The 19,627-nt window shown below is 42.2% G+C and overlaps 1 protein-coding gene across 4 annotated transcripts in view; it reads left to right on the forward strand.

Moving 5' to 3' along the window:
- The window catches only part of LOC114548901 (endonuclease V), a 124,759-nt gene that overhangs the window by 45,681 nt on the left and 59,451 nt on the right, over positions 1 to 19,627 (forward strand). For 3 of the 4 annotated variants that reach the window (XR_003691449.1, XM_028568935.1, XM_028568944.1), the window contains 2 exons: positions 7,143 to 7,211; positions 7,416 to 7,544. Coding sequence is in view for 3 of the 4 variants with exons in the window: in XM_028568935.1 (XP_028424736.1) it covers positions 7,143 to 7,211; positions 7,416 to 7,544 (198 nt within the window). In the remaining variant the exon portion in view is untranslated. Of the gene's footprint in view, positions 1 to 7,142; positions 7,212 to 7,415; positions 7,545 to 11,928; positions 12,158 to 19,627 lie in introns of those variants that run through there. The other variant, XM_028568943.1, reaches the window with a different exon arrangement.

Below are 19,627 nucleotides of genomic sequence, written 5' to 3' on the forward strand. Positions count from 1 at the left end.
CTTTATTTGTCAATCGACAAGGTACCTGTAATTGTATCTTACGCATACCCCTATTTATACACCCAGAACACAATCCTGAAGTCTTAGCCAACTATAGACCTATATCTAACCTTCCCTTTCTCTCCAAAATCCTTGAGAAGGTAGTCACTAACCAACTATGTGACTTTCTACATAGGAACAGTCTATTTGAAGACTTTCAGTCAGGATTTAGAAAGCATCATAGCACAGAGACGGCACTGGTGAAAATTACTAACGACCTAACTGCTGCTGACAAAGGACTCACTGTTGCGCAGACGACAACCAATTATATCTGTCAGTTAAGCCAGACAAAAGTGGTCAGTTAGCTAAACTTCAAGCGTGCATTAAAGATATAAAATCCTGGATGACCTACAATTTCCTGATGTTAAACTCTAACAAAACTGAAGTTATTGTGATGGGACCAAAGCACCTCCAAACTTCATTATCTAAAGACATAGCTACTCTGGATGGTATTGCCCTGACCTCCAGCACTACTGTCAGAAATTTAGGAGTTATTTTTGATCAGGATATATCCTTCAATGCCCACTTAAAACAAACTTCAAGAACAGCCCTTTTCCATCTTCGTAACATTGCCAAAATTAGGAATATCCTGTCTCAAAATGATGCTGAAAAACTAGTCCATGCATTCGTTACTTCTAGGCTAGACTACTGTAATTCCTTACTATCAGGTTGCTCAAATAAGTCCCTTAAGACTCTCCAGCTGATCCAGAATGCTGCAGCGCGTGTTCTGACGAGAACTAAGAGAAGAGATCATATTTCTCCTGTATTAGCTTCTCTGCACTGGCTTCCAGTGAAATCTAGGATCGAATTTAAAATCCTCCTCCTGACCTACAAAGCTCTAAATGGTCAAGCACCATCCTATCCAGAACAGCTCTTAGTACCTTATTGTCCCAGTAGAGCACTACACTCCCAGAATGCAGAGTTACTTGTGGTTCCTAGGGTCTCTAAAAGTAGAATGGGAGCCAGAACCTTCAGCTATCAGGCTCCGCTCCTCTGGAACCAGCTCCCAGTCTGGGTTTGAGGGGCAGACACCGTCACCACATTTAAGAGAGATACTGAAGACCCTCCTCTTTGATAAAGCTTCTAGTTAAGGAGTGAGGAGTTGCAGCGTCCGCCTAACCCAGCCAACCTGCTTCTCTTCGTAGTCATCAGATTTATTTATCATATAATCAATAATATAGCGAGAGTAGAGGGAGGCAGGCCAGTACAGCCCAATCCGGCAGGGGAGAGTTCAAGCCCGATCCGGCACCTCTCTCTAAGCTAGCCTGCCTCTCTTAGTTATGCTATTATAATTCTAGACTGCCGGGGAAGTTCCTTCCTTCCTATGACACACTGAGCTGCTCTCTCATCTCTGTTTTCACTTGTTTCCTTTTGTATGCATCCTGTCCCAGAAATGCTTGTTACTAACCTAGCTCTGGGGAGTTTACTCCCCGGAATCCTTATGTTTTTTTCAATAAGCAAAGCTCTGCGATTCCCTGCAATTCCCGGCCGCGTCCTGCTGCGTCCGCCGCATCCACCCATGCTCTGCAGTGCCATGTTACATCCCGCAACGCCCTGCTGTGATGTTCATACGCACAGAGTAGTCAGGATCAAATAATTTTTTCCTAAAGATGGTTTCTGTCAGGATCCGGTATTGGAGACTGCACTACTCAGTATGACACGATCTGCCCTGCTATGACATGAACTTCCATGATGACCTTCAAAGTCACTGTTCCACTCTCTTTAATGTGACTATTATTTGCCACTGTTCATCACACCCCCAACCGGCCCCGTCAGACCCCGCCTATCAAGAGTCGGGGTCTGCCGAGGTTTCTTCTTAAAATGGAGTTTTTCCTCGCCACTCTAGCAACAGCCACTGCTAATGCTTGCGCTGAAGAAATTACTGTAATTGTTGGGGTTTTGGAATTCATAGTGTGGTCTGGACCTACTCTATCTGTAGTGTCTCGAGATAACTCTTGTTATGATTTGATACTATAAATAAAATCAAATTGAACACACAAGCAATCTTGGAGCAGTTTGGGGGTTTGGTGCCTTGCTCAAGGGCACCTCGGCAGTGCCTGGGAGGGGAACTGGCACCTCTCCAGCTGCCGGTCCACTCTCCATACTTTGTCCATATGGGGACTTAAACCAACAACCCTCCGGTTCCCAAGCCAAGTCCCATTTACGCAAAAGTAGTGTGTGCATGTGCGAATACACATTGTGGTTTCAGAGATTGTCCTCCTATCCTTGTCTCTTCTTAAGAAGCAGCAGTTCAGCACTTTGTGAAATATGCTTACATGGTTTCTTTCTGAGAGTGAGATGACAAGCTCTAAATCCCTCTCATGTGCTAAGTACTTGGCTGGAGCCACTTAGCGTTTAGGAACAATAGCTGGGCGAGGTGACTCGAGTCTTGTCATCACAGTGAGGTAGCCATTTGTGGTACATTTGTGCCTATACACTTTTGTGCTAATGCTTATTTGCTTTCTTTCCAAGAGGGAAATGAGAGTCTATCTTGTTTTAATGTCTGTGTTAAGTACTTAGCTGGAGTCAGAATGTGGTTAGCCTAGCTTTAGCATAACGACTAAGGAAAGACGACACATAACTCGTCCCCTACTTTACAGAGTTTTTACTTTTCTGTTTGTGTACAGATTAAACAAATTAAATTCAGCATGCTAATTTGTGAGCTGCAGAGTTGTTGGTGTATTTTGAACGTTAGATGGAACCAGACTAGGCTTAGTTAGGCTAATCACATCTTAATTCTAGCTCTATACCAGGGGTTGATGCCTAGACTGTATAAGTTAAGCCAAATCATCTGGATCGCCCCCTGGTGGCTGGCTGTAGTAAAGGTCTTGAATCCCGCCCCCCCCTTCATGCCGTGGGGTGAGTACGTAGGTACGTATAGATACAAACCCCACGCCGTAGCCTGATGTGCACCTCTCAAAAAATTTAACTACACGTCGCAGGGACGCAGACCACAGCAACTGTGATTGGTCCGCTTGGTCGAGCCTCTAGAGTCGGTAGCTGATCACGTCACTCTCATTTGCTCTACCACACACAGTAGCCTACACCTCAAATCATTTTTTCCTAAAGATGGTTTCTGTCATTATAGGTAGTTGTTATCACACTGATGTTAGTTCAAGTGTTAAGTTTTCTGATAAGTTTGTTTTTTATTAGTTATTTGACGCTATAAAAATGGGGTGAAACGTCATGATTGACAGCTGTGATTGACTTGCAATTGGCCAGGTAAGTGTATGGGTGGGACTTCTATACTGCGGCTCCACCGCTCGATCCCTTCTCCACAGACTCTGGCTCCAAAATTACAAGATGGCAGCGCCCGTGTCAGGATATTTTGACTTCACTTTTGTACAGTTGGAGGAAGTGGAGACGCGTCGTCCATCTTCATAATACAGTCTATTCTCTATACTCATTTACATTTTAAATAGCCTAAATGAGCTGATTTTGCGATGTTCAGCAGTTCATTAACAAGTAAATACATATAAATGTTGCATAGCTTCTTTTAAATTAGTTGAATTGATTGTATTACTGTTAATATTACATGTTATTCAGATATGCTGTAGCTGCCACTTGTAGTTCCTTTCACCAACTTGCAGACTGACATGAACATTTTTTCTCACTTGGTTGCTTTTTATTACGGTCTAAACTATGACATAAATACGGCATTAATGGCAGCCATGTATTTCCCAACATACAGAAGAATTACAACTAATAGAATCAAGCTGTAGATTGGGACGTGACTCTTGAAACAAGTGAGATGAAAATATATATATTTTTTCTTTTGCACTGAATTGTGGACCAGATTACGTGAGATGAAGTATGCACACTCTATCAAATGTTGTATGCATCCTTTTGAAGTGTTCTTGAACAAAACAGTCCCTCTAACTGTACGTGTTTCTTGCAGCTGAATGGCCAGCAGATGTAAATGGAATTCGTCTTTGCTTGAATAGAAGCCGGGGAGTGCAGTGTGTTTTTATCTGAGACAGTCAGAGACAAAACAAAAAAGGATGAAAGAGGAGAGAAAAAAAAAATGTTTTTGTCCTCTATACACTTTGGGAAAATGAGATCCTTGTTGTTGCGGTTCCTCGCTGCTCAGCGTTCTTCAGATCCTCCGTCCTCTGTTTGTCTTTCCCTGCTCTCCCTCTCTCTCTATCTTCACCTTCAGGGTATCTCCCCTCCACTCCCACTCCATCCCCTTTCTCCCTCTCACTTTCTTTTTCTCCCATCTCATCTTTTTTCTTTTATCGCCTCTTTGTCTCTCTCTCTTTCTCACTGATAGCCTGGCTGTAAGTCAAACTAGTGTGTTATTGATGACTTTCTGACTTCTGCTGTTCTGGCTTCAGTCCTACTCAACCCCCCCCCCCCCCCCCCCCCCTTCCTCCTCTCTCTCTCATTCTACATATAAAGTGCCTGTGGTGATCAGAATTAGTGTAGCAAACAGTGATAAACCTGCAGTGGCTAACAAGCCAACCTGCTGTACTATTTTCTGTCCCTGCACAGATTGCTGCTCCCTACCTAGTGGTAAAAATACTGAGTTGAGAGGCAGGTCTAGGAGCTACAGCTGGAGAAATGGTGGAAACTCCAAAACAGAATGGAACAGAACAGCAGGTTGGAAACTACGTATTTACATAGTGCCCTAAAGAAAAATTATGCTTGGGGGCCCATAGCTGATTGGGCTGGTCATGCATGCGCACACACACACACACACACACACACACACACACACACACACACACACACACACACACTCTCTGTTGGCCTCATCCCAGTCGGGATCGGAGGCCCTGTGCGCCCCCTCCTGTCTCCCCGCTGGCTGCTTGCTGTAATCAGTCATAGTAGAGCAGACACCCCATCCATCATGGAGGCTAAGCTCCCTTCATCGCTCTGGCCCATAACCCACAGCACACCTTTCAACAGCAGCCTGCATCACTACATCTGACTTTGCATCGTCTTTTCCACAGCGAGACCAAAACTTTAGTTCCTCTAGAAAACGAAAAACAATGCAATTAACCTGAGTTCATGATCCGCTAATCAGAAATAGGAAGTATCTTCCAGGTTTAGTCTTATTTAGGATTTTAATTTAACAACAAATGGTAGCCAGTCAGTGTCATCAACTCTGATTTAAGCAATTTTCTGTTATGGGTTATTTATTTTTTTGTATGATTTAAAACTAGACTAATAGGAAGCCACTATGGACTCTAAGGACCTCTCATTCTCATGCTCAAGTAGTGATACTATCCCCTGAGAGGATCAAGTCTGTGTTTTATTGTTTTCTATTGTTTATGAGTAAATTGGCTCGATAGTGTCTCAGCGGCAGCTATGAAAAGAGCTGGTTAAATGCTAAGAGGTCATAGAGTGATATCTTTTCTATCTTCTTTAGTCCAGGAAACATTAGATGTTTCCTTACAATACAAAATTAGATAGAATCCTTTAGGGATGTCCTCATCATGTTTTTTTTGTATCTGACACATGGAAATAACAGCTGTACGCTTTGGCACACCTTATTTTTCAGCAGCTACTTGAGCCAAATGTTTTTGCATGGTAATGTAATGATACAGATGTCACTAAAGTTGCCAGCATGTTTTGTTTGTTGCCTGGTTTTCATAACCTCCCGACTGAGGAGCAGTTTATACCCCACAGCCACGCACAAACTGAACTCTCACCCCTCAAATCCCCCGCCCGCCCCGTCCACCACCACAATCATTTTAAATAACACTTTATCCATTTTTAAAGCACTATATCTTATAGCACTTTATCTTATATTTTACCTTTTTTAACAACTATTTTTTAGAATACACTGTATTGTCCCTGAGGGGACATTTGTCTTGGGCATAGTGCTACAATCTGTTGCTTCACAACACAAACATGGAACAGAATTTTTTTTTTTTTAAATCAACAAAGACATAAACATAAGATCAACAAAACATCTTAGGACATAAAAGGACACACATGGCTGTACAGACAATACGACATCTTAAATACTAACTGTAATAATGATTTTGTATCGTAATGTGTGAGTGTGTGTTTGTGCAGAGTGAATGGGAACAGTTTTCTTTTATGAGAGACAGGACATTTTATTGTATGTGAACATGCAATAAGAAAGTCAGTCATTCATTCATTCATTCATTCATTCATTCATTCATTCATCAGGTTGTCAACACTTTCACTTCTCTGTTTTAGTGGGAAATTTACATTTATGCATAAGTGCTCATATTATGCTTTTTGGCTTTTCCCCTTTCCTTTATTGTTACATATCTTTTTGTGCACATTATAGGTTTACAAATTGAAAAAGCCCAAAGTCCACCCCAAAGGGACTTACCATCTCCAACAGAAAACACTGTTCACAAACTGCTCCAAACAGCTCTATTGTAGTCCAGCCTTTACTTCAGAGACAAACGTGGGTCACTTTGTAACACACGTTATAATGCTCACCTAGCTGCTAGCGTAGCACGCCCTCATACTCAGCTTCTGACTGGCTAGTAGTCCTTACCTAGGTACTGTCAGGACACACCCTCATACTCTGCTTCTGACTGGCTAGTAGTCCTTACCTAGGTACTGTCAGGGCCTGCCCTCATACTCTGCTTCTGACTGGCTAGTAGTCCTTACCTAGCTACTGCACATGTGCGACTCCCAACAAAGATGGAACAGAAGTGAGATGTCTCAGTCTGTAGCTAAAACAGAGAGCTCAACACACAGGGTGAAAAGAGGAGCTGCAGCAATGTGCAGTACAACAAATATATGGTGTTTTCTGAAAATTAAACCACATAAACCTATTCTGGTACAACCTCTAAATACTATTATGAACCTGAAAATGAGCACAATATGAGCACTTTAAATATGAAGCAGTTGGTAAATCACTATGTATTTTTTTTTTTCAATTTGCCATCTTTAAAAAGAATACTATAGTTTCTTCTCAATTTGGAGTTTTAAAAAATACCACAGCTCCAAATGAAAGTGGAGTCACACAGAGGTTAGAGAAGAAGAAGAAGAGAGGCCTCCACGGCAGGTTAATAGCTTGGTTCGGTTGGCTGCTATTTATATTGGCACGCTGTACATCTTTTTTTCTTTTCTTTTTTTTGACTTAGATTGTTGTTTCCTTACCTCCGCAGATAGCTGCTCTGCAGAAAGGAGGAGACAGCTTCCCGCTCGCAGCCGCCTCGGGCAAAGTGCTTGGAAAGGTGCGGTAAAGGACAGACACACAAGAACAACGGCAACAAATACTTTTAACAGAGGTGTTGCGTTTGTTGCTGCTGACTTCAAAGAACACCCACCCTGCTGAAAGTCAAACTCAACAAAATGTGTCTGACGATCACAATCAGAGGGGAGAGGGAGACGTGTGGAAACAGGTTACTGGAGAGATTTTTCTTTTTTTTTGTGTCCAGGCATTGCGAAGCTCCGACAAGAGCTCTAAGCCGGTGTACGTGTCCATTGGCCATAAGATCAGTGTGGACACAGCTGTACACCTCACACACTCCTGCTGCCGCTACCGGGTCCCAGAGCCCATCAGACAGGTACACACACACAGACACACACACAGACACACACAGTCACACACAGTCACACACACACACAGTCACACACAGTTTCGGTGATCAGACGAAAGTTGAACTCCTCAGCTGTGAGACAAAGCTCATCGTTTGGGTAACGGAGTCTTTTTGGCCAAGTCACGTCAGGAGATGTGAGGCGACGCCAGAGTCTGCCACTAGTTCTTTGCCATCTGCTTGGTGTATCATCCCCAGATTTCTTTCATTTTTTTAAAAACTTTTAGTCTTCAGCCCCAACTTACACTGACTCAAGTGACATCACTTGAGGCAAGTTATTAGACTTTGTGCAGCTCCCTCTGGAGACACCAAAGTCTTTGTACAATGGTTTTCACATACTGTTACAGTATGCTGCCTAAAACATGTACAATCAGTGAAGTTCCCCTTTTAAGAGAGTTTGCTGAATCCAACTTGGAACACATGTATGAGCAGAAAAAAAGTACGAGAAGTTTAAGATAAGCATACAAAAATGTTCTTGCATCAGGCCCAACGTGCTTCTGATTATTTTGTTGATTTTTCTTTTGGTTTGTTTCTCAGTGGCTGCAAGACTTTAAGACAATACAATGAACTAAGTTAAGGATCACTATAAATGTTTTAGTTTCTCTTTACACATTTGCTTTGTACCCTTGTCCAGTGCATGCTGGGACCCTCAATAGGATATGTGGGTACAAAAAAACTAGTGGCAATTTAACGGGTTTGAGAACTGTCGAATGGGTAATAGTTTTAACAGCATTTTGCTTTTTTGGTCTCTAAAAACATAATCATTTAAAATTAATTTAAAGTCATCTAGGGGGAGTTTTGACTTGATACCTCGTCTTGCCTCAGGCTCTTAGTCCTTCTGCCACTAGGCTGTGCTGTGCTTCTGCTGTTCAGTGTGCTTTTATGGCCACTGCACGCACACACACCTCTAAATTATTTTTTCACCAGGGGAGCTGCTAACTTAGCCCCGTGTGCGTGTGTGCATGTGTGTTTATTTTTCATCAAAGCGTAAGTGTGATGGCTTTAGCTGGTGGGAGGAGACGGCTGCTCCGGCATCCGCAGGGACCGAATGTGGACATCAGTGTTACCAGGGACACTCTCACCTTCCTCTGTCTAATCACTGGCACCTCTGTCTCTATTTCTCTCTCTCTTTCAACTGTTTTCCTTTCTCTCTCTGACTTCCACATTCCCTTTTTTTTTCTCCATCTCCCACTTTTGCCCTGTGTTCTCCCCTCTTCTTTAGCTCTCTCTCTCTCTCTCTCTCTCTCTCTGTCTCTGTCTGTCTCTCTCCAACAGATATTTTTTATTCTCTTTACTGCTGACATCACAGAAAACAATCCTCACAGATCCAGTTCTGGAGATTGTCATGTTCGGATTCTGAACTCTTGAGCTTACGTCGCTCCTTCGTGGGCAGATCAAGATTGATGCCCCTTTATGCCTGAGAAACCTCCGTCACAACTTGTGGAGGAAAAAAAAAATCAAAAAGCTGTTGATCTGACAGGAAGACTCTGAATTACATAACAAGTGTCTTTTTGAAGTTTGAAGATAATAGAAAACGAGCTGCAGTAGTTTGCCCCTCGGTCCAGACACTTATTATTATTATTATTATTATTATTATTATTATTAACATATACACACACACACACACCAAAGCATGCACGGACAAACAAACACTCAAGTACACATAGATATGTAAATGTATGAAATGATATGGATCTGGTCTCTGTGGCAGACAGTGTTTTCTGGTTTTGTGTCAAGTCATAGTTCAACGCACTGAGTGCTTCACAGCATTGACTGAGCACTGGAGAAGCAGGATGTGGACAAACAGAGGTAGAAATCTATGGAGAGTCTAACTATAACAGTAATGAAATAAATAAGGAGAAATACCAATACCGGTATGATATACAAATGCATGACAAATTAAAGGAAAAATCAACATAAAGTGTCCTAGTGATGCCCACCACAAGCCTCCAGAACAGCTTGAATGCTCCTCGTCATAGATTGTACAAGTCTCCGAAACTCTACTGGAGGGATGAACAGCATTCTTCCTAAAGATTTCCCCTCGTTCGGTGTTTTGATGATTGTGGTGGAGAGCTGCAAAATCTCCCATGGGTGTTCAGTTGGCTTGACTGGTGACTGTGAAGGCCACAGCATATTTTTCATATTCATCACACCATTCAGTGAGCCCTCTGTTAGGCTGCAGTTTTTTGACCCAAAACACAGAGACTAAACATGAGACTCAGAGAGGCAGCTAAAAAGGTGTCTTTAAAGGCAATGACAGGCCGGCGCAAACCGAGCTACAATGAGTAATAAGTTTACATGCTGACAATATTCCGAATTTGATACGGGTCATGTAAACAGAATATTCCGGTTGGATATTAGGAATAAGGCCTTTTTCCGAATATAGCATTTTCCGATTAAGACGTGGGATATTCCGGTAATATTTGTGTTTTAGAGGCATTCTTTGGACATGTATATAGTGCATTTGGAAAATGCGTCTCAATCGGGGTTTTACCGCAGGCTTATGGTCATATCTGTGCGTTGCTATGGTTGCTGTACACAAACCAACCAGCTAATAGTTTTCAAGGCTGCAGACCCGATAAGAAGAAACACAGCTACTTTTAAACATTATCAAAGACTTGGATATCAACAGGTTTTTGGATGTGCACACACATCGCTACGCCAACAATTCCAAGAAGCTGGTTGAAGGAATGAAAGAGGGACGCTGTGTTTGCACGGTCCAAAGTAAACTTTGAAAAAATCGTATTTTGCACGGCTACATGTAAACGGGAATATTAGTGGAATTATAACTTTAATTAGCCATGTAAACAGCTTAGTCGGAATATCGTCTTTTTCAGAATATGGGCAAAAAACGGAATGTTATGTGCATGTAAACGTAGGCATGTAATTAATGGGGCAATTGTGCAACCTTTTATTTATTTTATTTTTTTTTCTGTGCTACTTAAAGGCTCAAATTGTTATTAAAAGTGTGTGACAACATTATCAATCATGAGGTGACTTTTTGTCCGAAGACAGCAGTGTGGAGAGTAGAACGCGAGTTGAGAAAAAGGCATTCTGGGATTCTGTTGTTTCGGAGTAGGCTACAGAATCTGTTATCTAAAAGATTGTCAGTGCCATGGCTCAATAGTTAAATGATTTTGACAATGTGGATGAGGTTGTTGTAGTTTGATGACCACCTGTATTCATTTGAGCCAGATATGGGCAAAGGCAGGTTTTAAGTCCAGTGATGTGGAGAACTGCTCAGCTTTGTCATCAGGGTTTGCATCAGAATGGAGTCAACTGTCAAACACAAGGCCTGCACTGCAAAGTGTGGGTATGGAGTTTGAAAGACATGAGCATCGAGAGTCTAATGAAAATATACTTTACAGTATATTGGTTTTGCAGGGTTTTCCAAATCTGACACTGTGGGCTCCCTTTCAGACAAAACCTATACCACTGCCCCCACCCAAACAATACCTTCTTTCCTTTTGGTAACAGAAATCGCTTCATTTAGCAACTTTAGGAATTTGAACTGCCCCCAAGAGCTGTGTATCACAGCCACTGCTGCAGCTGTTGGCTGGTAGGCGGGCCAAAACAGCAGCCAAACTACAATAACTAACTTTTAATTGTTGCCAGAACACTGGCATGCTTTTTTCACTTTCATCCCAAACAGTATCTTTGCTTACTTACTGACTTTTATGATTTTGTCATTATCATCATGGACTTTTATCAATGACGTTTTGTCCTCAGACCTTCATAAGGTCATGCATGTAGTGTTTGTGTGTGTTGTACCTGTGCTGTTTGTCCATATGAATTATTTTACCTGAAGGTGTGACGACAAAACCTCTTTAATATAGTAAGTGATCGAAAGTGTGCCGAATTTCTTCTTCTATCCATATTTAATTATCAATAAAATAGAAGGAAATATATTATATATTTGAGAAACTAAAGAAAACTGATGGGAGAATGGCAAATGATAAATGCGTTAATTTGTTATTAACACGTTTTCATTGTTGATCAGCTCATCAATTGACTTATTATTTCAGCACTCCTTATACTACAGAAGGCCGTGTTTCATCCCTCAATATAATTAATACTCTACCATGGTGGACTTTTCTTACATTTCTGTGGATTAGATTCTGTGTAAGGTACAAAGTATGCTTTAGATTAGTACCGCGAGTCAGGTATTGCTGAAAGGCTCAATGCTCCGTAATCATGACTTGCATAGGTAAATTGATCTACTGCTTTTCATCAGTGTTCCTTTTCTGAAATGCTAGGTGCAAATTAACCCTTCGCTCTTCTGTTTCTCTCCTTCGCTATCTAATAAGATCCTCTCAGTTTACATCCTGACTGAAACAAACCCCTCCTTCCACAGGTTGAGAGATTCTGAGAGCGAAAGATGAAAAGGAAAGATGACATCATGGTTGGATTCTGCAGTGAAGGCTCATGTGTGACAAAGCACTGCAGCACAATCTCAAACCACAGTGGAAAAGCTAAATCACACACATGTGTTGTATACACGTACGACAAACACACACAAGCTCGGACTAATTCGCGCCCCGTCTCGGCCGTGCTCCCTCACACTATTAAATTCTCACACTCCTTCTGTGTCCCACGCTTCACCTGCGTGTGATGGGAAGTAGAAGGCGAGCCGACACCTGCCTGGATTCATCCTCTGCTTGATCTGCTCTCTCTGGTCTCTGTGACAGCGACAGAGTGACAGGCAAAGGTCAGAGAGAGAGGAAGGATTGCATTAGCGGCCACTCCAAACCCTCCCCACCCCCCCACCCCCCGCCTCCAACTGACGACGTAAATGTGACGTGAGCAACCGGTCTGAAAGTTGGAAGTCTTCTGGTAGTTGTGCCAAGAGAAATCTCAATCATTCCCAATCTTAGAGATGGAGAGCGTAGGTATATGTAAGGAGATAACATGGGCACAGGCTAATTTGCTAACTAAAATGCTAGTTATATAATTAGTAATTAAACTTAAACGGCTAATGTAAGTCGAAACTGCCTGCAAGCTTATCCTGTACTATACGGTAATTCCTCTACTATGTGACACAATCGTTAGCCTATTTTTACAAAAACGTCTGCTACGGTACCATAACATGAGGTACAAGGTAATGGAGCCTTTTATACATTGTTGTTTCTTTAGAAATAAACAATGCACAAACCGAGTCTTCAGATGTAAAGTTATTCACTGTCAAGTGATGTCAAAATGAATGCTAGTCAGTGGAATGCTAACGGGAGGTGATGGCTTTGTAGCATCAAAATGGCGCCATAGAAGGTTCGAGTCCTGAAGCGAAACTTACCCCCTTAGGTCAGAGGCTCTCAGGGTCAGAGAGTGACGCAAAAATCATCCTTTAGGTTCTGTATGGAACGCACCGGGCAGAGCAGCAGCTTGATGACGTGGTGTTAGGAACGACAACGGTAGCGAGTAATACGAAAGACAGAAAATCAGCATTAGGCCGCGTTCTGACTGCGGCGGCCGTCCAACGGTCCGGCAACAACGCAGGTCTTTCCATTCATTTTGAATGGGGGTAGTGCTTTTAGGCTGCGACGGGGTTAGTCTATAATCCACGACGTTCCACTTCTGGATTTCCAATCTCTGGAAATCAACAACTACTTTTAAACCTAACACACGCACAGGCACACTTCCTTCCTTTCTTCCTTCCTTCCTTTCCTTTGGCAGTCAGTTAAAAGCTCTAATGCACAGCAGTAGGACTGAAACTTAATTCTCTCTAAGCGAATGCTCCCTGACAAAAAAATACTCCTACTCGGTCAGTCCTGCTCATTTGGAATTAGCAGGCCTGTCTGTTAGCTCTTTCAAACTGGTACAAAACATCATAAAAAAGAATGGTTGTAATTAATTGCAGATAAAAACCTATAACTTCAGCAGCTGCAGGTACCTCCTCCCTTAAAATAAGTACAAGTGTTACATTTCCTACACATTTTTCCTACACAAGTTATTTTTGACAAAAGAAATTTGAGGTGTTAAAAAATAAACCTTACAGACAGATGACTGACATTTAGTCCTCAATATTTACACACTAAGTCCAACTCCAAGCTGTTGTTTGTTGTCAATGGTTGTCAGAACCATGCATTTTTTTGTATCCTGCAAAAGGCTCAAAGGAGATGAACTTTTTGTCCAAATTGCTTCCAGCGGCTGTATAGGATGTACTGGATTGGTCCCTTTACCCTAGTATCAGCTAGACACAACACAATTTTTCTTTCGCAAATTTAAAGGATTTATAAACACTATCATGCACACTTGCTCAATTCAATACACCAAGAGGTTTTGCTGCTACAGCCTTACTTGGTCTGATGTGACAATAGCGTATGGCAGCCAACCGTCTATATCCTCGACGTTCCACTTCCGGGATTGCTCCGGTGCCGCAGGAAATTTTGCCGGATGCATGCCGATATTATTCAGTTTTAGAGCATTCTTTGGTATGTATAGAGTGCAATTGTCTCAATTGGGGCTTTTACCCCAGTTTGTTAACATAAATAAGGGAATATTACGTAGTCATTGTTAGCTAGAACTTTAGATGTATTTTACTGTGTGACTGACAAAGTAATATACTGTAAATACACTTAAGCTTGCTGGCTTTACAACACTTTTTACTTGTGCCACTGTTTGACTATGTTATAGCATGTCACACAATACTATTTCAAGTAAACACAGCGTACCTCACCAAGAGACATTTTCCTGTTGGTGGTCTCTTTGCACCGCTTAATAATGATGTCTTAAAAGCATCTTGGAATACAAAAGGGCCACCGTAGCGCCCCTAGCACACATACGACATAGCCACACGACCTCATACTGTTGCCTTCGACTCATCACATCCACACATACAACATTCTGGATGACTGATGAGTTTCAACAGGTTTGTTTACATTGCCGTGTCATGTGTGTAGTGGGCTACATTTGGTCCATTCGTCATCGTCTCCAAGATGAAATCCATTACTCCCCCTCCCCCTTCACACACACTGATGGAAAGACATCCACTGGTAATGGGACTCTAAGGAGCTGCCTGAGACATACAGTAACTGCCTATTTCCAGACCTGTCCTCTCTGTCGGAGTGCTTTGCACTGAGCGGAAGTCACTACTTATGTTCCCTCTCCTTCTACAGCAGTCACCTGTACACTGTTCATAGAAGTCACTGTGTAGTTTAAAGTTTGTCTTGCTCTATCGCACACAGTTTCCTGGAAGTATCAGAGGGGTTTGACCATAGACTTTAAAAAATAATGGACAAAAATTTTGGGCCTGAAACGTAAAGCCAATACGGCAGTGCCTTAAACCTGCATTCTGTATCAATTTCCAGCAAGGGGTGACTTCACTGGTGGCAAAAAATAGTCATTTTCAATAGAAGTGGAAAAAAATGAACCTCCTTGCCAGTTGGTTTTTTACCCCAGTAAACATTTTCATAATGAGTTTCAAGTCTCAATCGCTAGTTTCAAGTCTTCTTCATTACAGCATGTTATTCATTTTGTAAAGTATGGTCCCATTTATTTTAAAATTGACGGTTAAGCAGGGGGTGCATTAGGAGCGTGGCTACAGGCCGAACTGTCAATCATGACAGAGTCTTAGCAATGCTATCAATGGCACTGTGGCTTTTTGTGGATATTTAAATAGCCGTGGACTTGAGTGTGGTCTGTGTTTCCATCTTAAACTGTGACCCTATCTCACGGTGTGTTTTCACTTCATCAAAGTTTGTTGGAACATTTTGTTCGCCTAAAAATGTCTTCTTCTGCCAACCAAGCTAGCTAGCTAGTGTTAGCTCGTAACTTAAGGGAAAGCTTGCCGATTTTCTGTTCTGCCGTACATGCAGATGAAAGTCGCCAGTATCCGGAGATCTGCATTGGTAAATCTCCACTGGAAGATGCTTCAGAAGGGTTGAACTTTCCCTTTTTAGCACAGCGCCATTAAAACCATATAAACAACTGGCTTGGCCGCGTCGACCTACCCAGCTCTGCCCTGTCGTCAAAAATGTTGCATCCCGTATCGCCAAACTCGAGGCTTCAAAACGGCAGTCCACAAACATCATGTGACATCATGGCTGCTACTTCCACTATTTTTACAGTCTATGGCTTTGACTTGTATTTCTGTGTAGCTGAGGTTTATCCATGCCAGCTTTAATCTCCTTGCAGAGCCACTAATGCTAAAAACACCTTCCCTCACAGTACTGAAAGGCTCTGTGGATATTGGATGTGTACAATTTCCTCACTAAGAGGCAATACATGTCTCCAGTCTCCATTTTGGGTTCCCATACATCCCCCTGCCTGTGCCGTGCCGGGCAGTAAGACAGGAAATATAAGAGCTCCACAGCTGCACTCCCAGATTGCAAAAACAGATGGAATTTCAATGTGAGTGATAGGTGATGGGGAGCCTGCATGGCTAGACTAAAAGAAGAATGCATTTTATGTGTGGATATAAGGGGAAAAGAGGTGTGTGTGTGTGTGTGTGTGTGTGTGTGTGTGTGTGTGTGTGTGTGTGTGTGTGAGATTTGTGATTTTTTTTTTTTTTTTGTGCAGATATTGAAGACCCGCATATATTTGTGTCTAAGAATTTGTGTGTAAGAAGCAAGGGTGTGTGAGATATTGCTGATGTGTGTTTTTTGTGCAGGTATTGAATACCTGCATATATTTGTGTGTAAGAAGCAAGGATTTTTGGTTTTATTGTTTAGTTTGTTATAGCGCTGCAGTCTGCAGATGCAAAAATGTATTGTGCACCCCAGCAGGCCATAACAAAGTGTGCGTGTGTTGCTTTTGATGAGTTCCCACTTTTTCAACTTTTCTTCTCTCACCTCCTTGTTCTCCCCGACTTTGTTTGTCCTCACTCACTGGACTGTTTTTTCTGCTGTCGCCGCCGTCTCTCATCCATCCATCTATCTCCACACCCACCCCACACTGCTCCGTCTCCACTCTCTGAATTATTCAGGCCTGCGGAGCTGGAGTATTTTTGGTTGTTGTCACCTCTCCAGTAACACAAACGCGCTCCATATTAGCAAGCACGCACACATACACACTCACACATGCAGCTGTGCTAACATGCACGCACACACACACACACACACACACACACTAATTCACACAAACGAGGATGCCAACAGCACACTTTTTTTTCTTTTTTTTTACCAGACTGTGAGACTGTTGAGACTTGCTAACTATGAAGGAATATCCTTAGCGGAATTTCACACCATCACTGTGCTCCACCCTGTTTCTGCTCTGCTATTCCAGCTATGAATAATAATGTCTCACTTTTCTGTGTCTTCCAGAGCTACACAACGTGTGACTGTAAAGTAGTGTGTGAGGAAAGACAGTTTGGAAACTTTCAGTACCTGTTTTTGGTCACATGGATCCCCCTTAATTTCTAACGAGGTTCTTGTATGTGCTGAGTTTTGTGTTTAGGCAGTTACTGAAATTAATTTGGGAGTCATTATAAGCTGCTGTTTGGTCATCATTATGCAAAGATGAAGACAGCAGCACATTTATATACTAACTAAAGGCCAGATTTGAATGTGTAGACACTAAGATATAGATCAGTATGTACAAGTCCCAGCCTCCACTGCATCCACTGGGCATCAGGCATCATCAAATGCTTCTTTTAAAGGAACACGCCGACTTATTGGGACTTTAGCTTATTCACCGTAACCCCCAGAGTAAGACAAGTCCATACATACCCTTCTCATCTCCGTGCGTACTGTAACGCTGTCTGACGGCTCCAGCATTAGCTTAGCCTAGCACAGATCCTGCAGGTAACTGGTTCCAACTAGCCTACTGCTCCGAATTGTGACAAAAGTGACAAAATAACGCCAACATGTTCCTATTTACATGTTGTGATTTGTAGAGTCACAGCGTGTACAAAAAAACAACGTAACATGAGACACAGCAATCTTCTGACAGTAAACAAACCGGGAACTATATTCTCAGACAGGCTTGCTGCGAGCATATCACTCCGCCCAAGCACTATATTCTTCCGCCTGAGAATATAGTTCCCGGTTTGTTTACAGTTAGAAGACGGCTGTGTCTCATATTACGTTGTTTTTTGTACACGCTGTGACTCTATAAATCACAACGTGTAAATAGGAACATGTTGGTGTTATTTTGTTACTTATTCGGAGCAGTAGGATTACTGGAACCATTCACCTGCATGTTATGTGCTGGCTTGATGCCGCTGGAGCCGTCAGACAGCATTACAGCACGCACGGAGATGAGAAGGGTATGTATGGACTTGTCTTACTCTGGGGGTTATGGTGAATAAGCTAAATTCCCAATAAGTCGGCGTGTTCCTTTAAAGCTGAATTCATTGATTTTGCCACTTGGGGGGGGGGGAACCAGAAGTATCTGTAAGCATAATACTAGCCGTGTTTTCATTCAATTTTCAAGCAAATTTCAACTTTTGAAATGTCGCAAAAAAGAAATCTGAATCAACTGGTTTGTAGTGAATTAACTGGGGTAGTACAGTGTAGTTTTTTGAGAAACTACGCCTGGCTGTGATCTGCTAGTAAACAGAGCAGAAGTAGTAGAGGTCTTCAGGAATGTAGTTCAAATGGGCACGTTTTAATTGTTCTTTCATAGAGCTAGGCAATATATCGTTATTGCATCGACATCGTGATATGAGACTAGTTATCGGCATAGATTTGGGATCTTGTAATATCATAATACGGCATAGATGTTGTCTTTTCCTGGTTTTAAAGGCTGTATTACAGTAAAGTGATGTAATTTTCTGAACTTACCAGACTGTTGTAACTGTTCTATTTGCCTTTACCCACTTAGTCATTATATCCACATTACTGATGATTATTTATTAAAAATCTCGTGTAAATATTTTGTGAAAGCACCAATAGTCAACACTACAATATCGTTGTGGTATCGATATCGAGGTATTTGGTCAAAAATATTGTGATAGTTGATTTTCTCCATATGGCCCAGCCCTATTCTTTCATGTCAGCTAGTACTGGTTATGTTTTATGCTGCCCGGAGACAAAGACACCTTATGGCACAGGAGTCAAACTCAAGGCTCGCTGGCCGAATCCGGCCCCTCACTAATTTGGATCAGGCCCACGTATCAATTTAGGTTCACAATAACTTTTAGCCCACCTAGTAAAAAGACAGGAACAGTTTTTCACACTAATGACGCAACACTCAAAGTAGAATTTGGCAGATTTGCCAACTTTGAGACTCAGAAATTCCCCCAGAAGCAGAGAGTTTTCATACTCAGGCTCAGAAACCGGTTGCGTAGGGTCCGTGTCTTCAGGTACCTACGTACATAGGCTCATTTATCAACCTAACGTAGAAACCAGCGCCGATATGAGCGCAGAAATCATCTTACGACAGGCTTCACGTGGGATTCATGAAAAGTTCGTATCACACCAATCCGAGCGTAAGAATGGTCGTACATTGATAAATGCGGCGGCTGGAAACGATCGTCATTTAAATATCACGCCCCAATATATTCTGGGTTTTGAGGCCTCGCCCCTACAATTTACGACATGGCGAGACGTAATCCGGCTGAGAAGTGGAACTTTTCAGAGGTGGAGATTGAAACCCTGATATCTCTGGTTCATTTGCACTAACGTGTGTACTATTTGGCAGCCGGAAAACTGGTATTAAAGGCTGTAGAAAGAATGCGGGATGAAAAGAGATCACTGATGCAGTCAACAGTGTTGCCGTAGTAAATCGGACTCCAGTTGAAGTTTAGCCTATTTAATTTATACATCCTTGACGCATTTTCTATAGTCCTAATAGTAATATACAAGCTTCTATTGCAATCTATTAGGCCTACATAAACACACGGTAGCGGAGTTTATGCAGTGTCTTTTATTTTACTCGTGTTTGTCGGAACGAGGCAACAGCTGAGGGAGAGCGCGTGTAATAATAATATCCTGTCTCCTTCATATAGCCCTCAGTTGGTGGCTGTTCTGGACACTGCTCTCTGGGCATCGGGTCATCTGGCTCCATCGCTACATTTATGGCACCGTGTCTTCCTGTGCGATGTTGTGCAGAACCCCACAGGCTAAAACAATGTTGCAGATCGGCGCATAGAGGTCTTCTAAAAGAGCCAGATCTGC

The sequence above is a fragment of the Perca flavescens genome, chromosome 2 (assembly GCF_004354835.1).
Source record: "Perca flavescens isolate YP-PL-M2 chromosome 2, PFLA_1.0, whole genome shotgun sequence".
In the NCBI taxonomy this organism is placed as follows: Eukaryota; Metazoa; Chordata; class Actinopteri; order Perciformes; family Percidae; genus Perca; species Perca flavescens.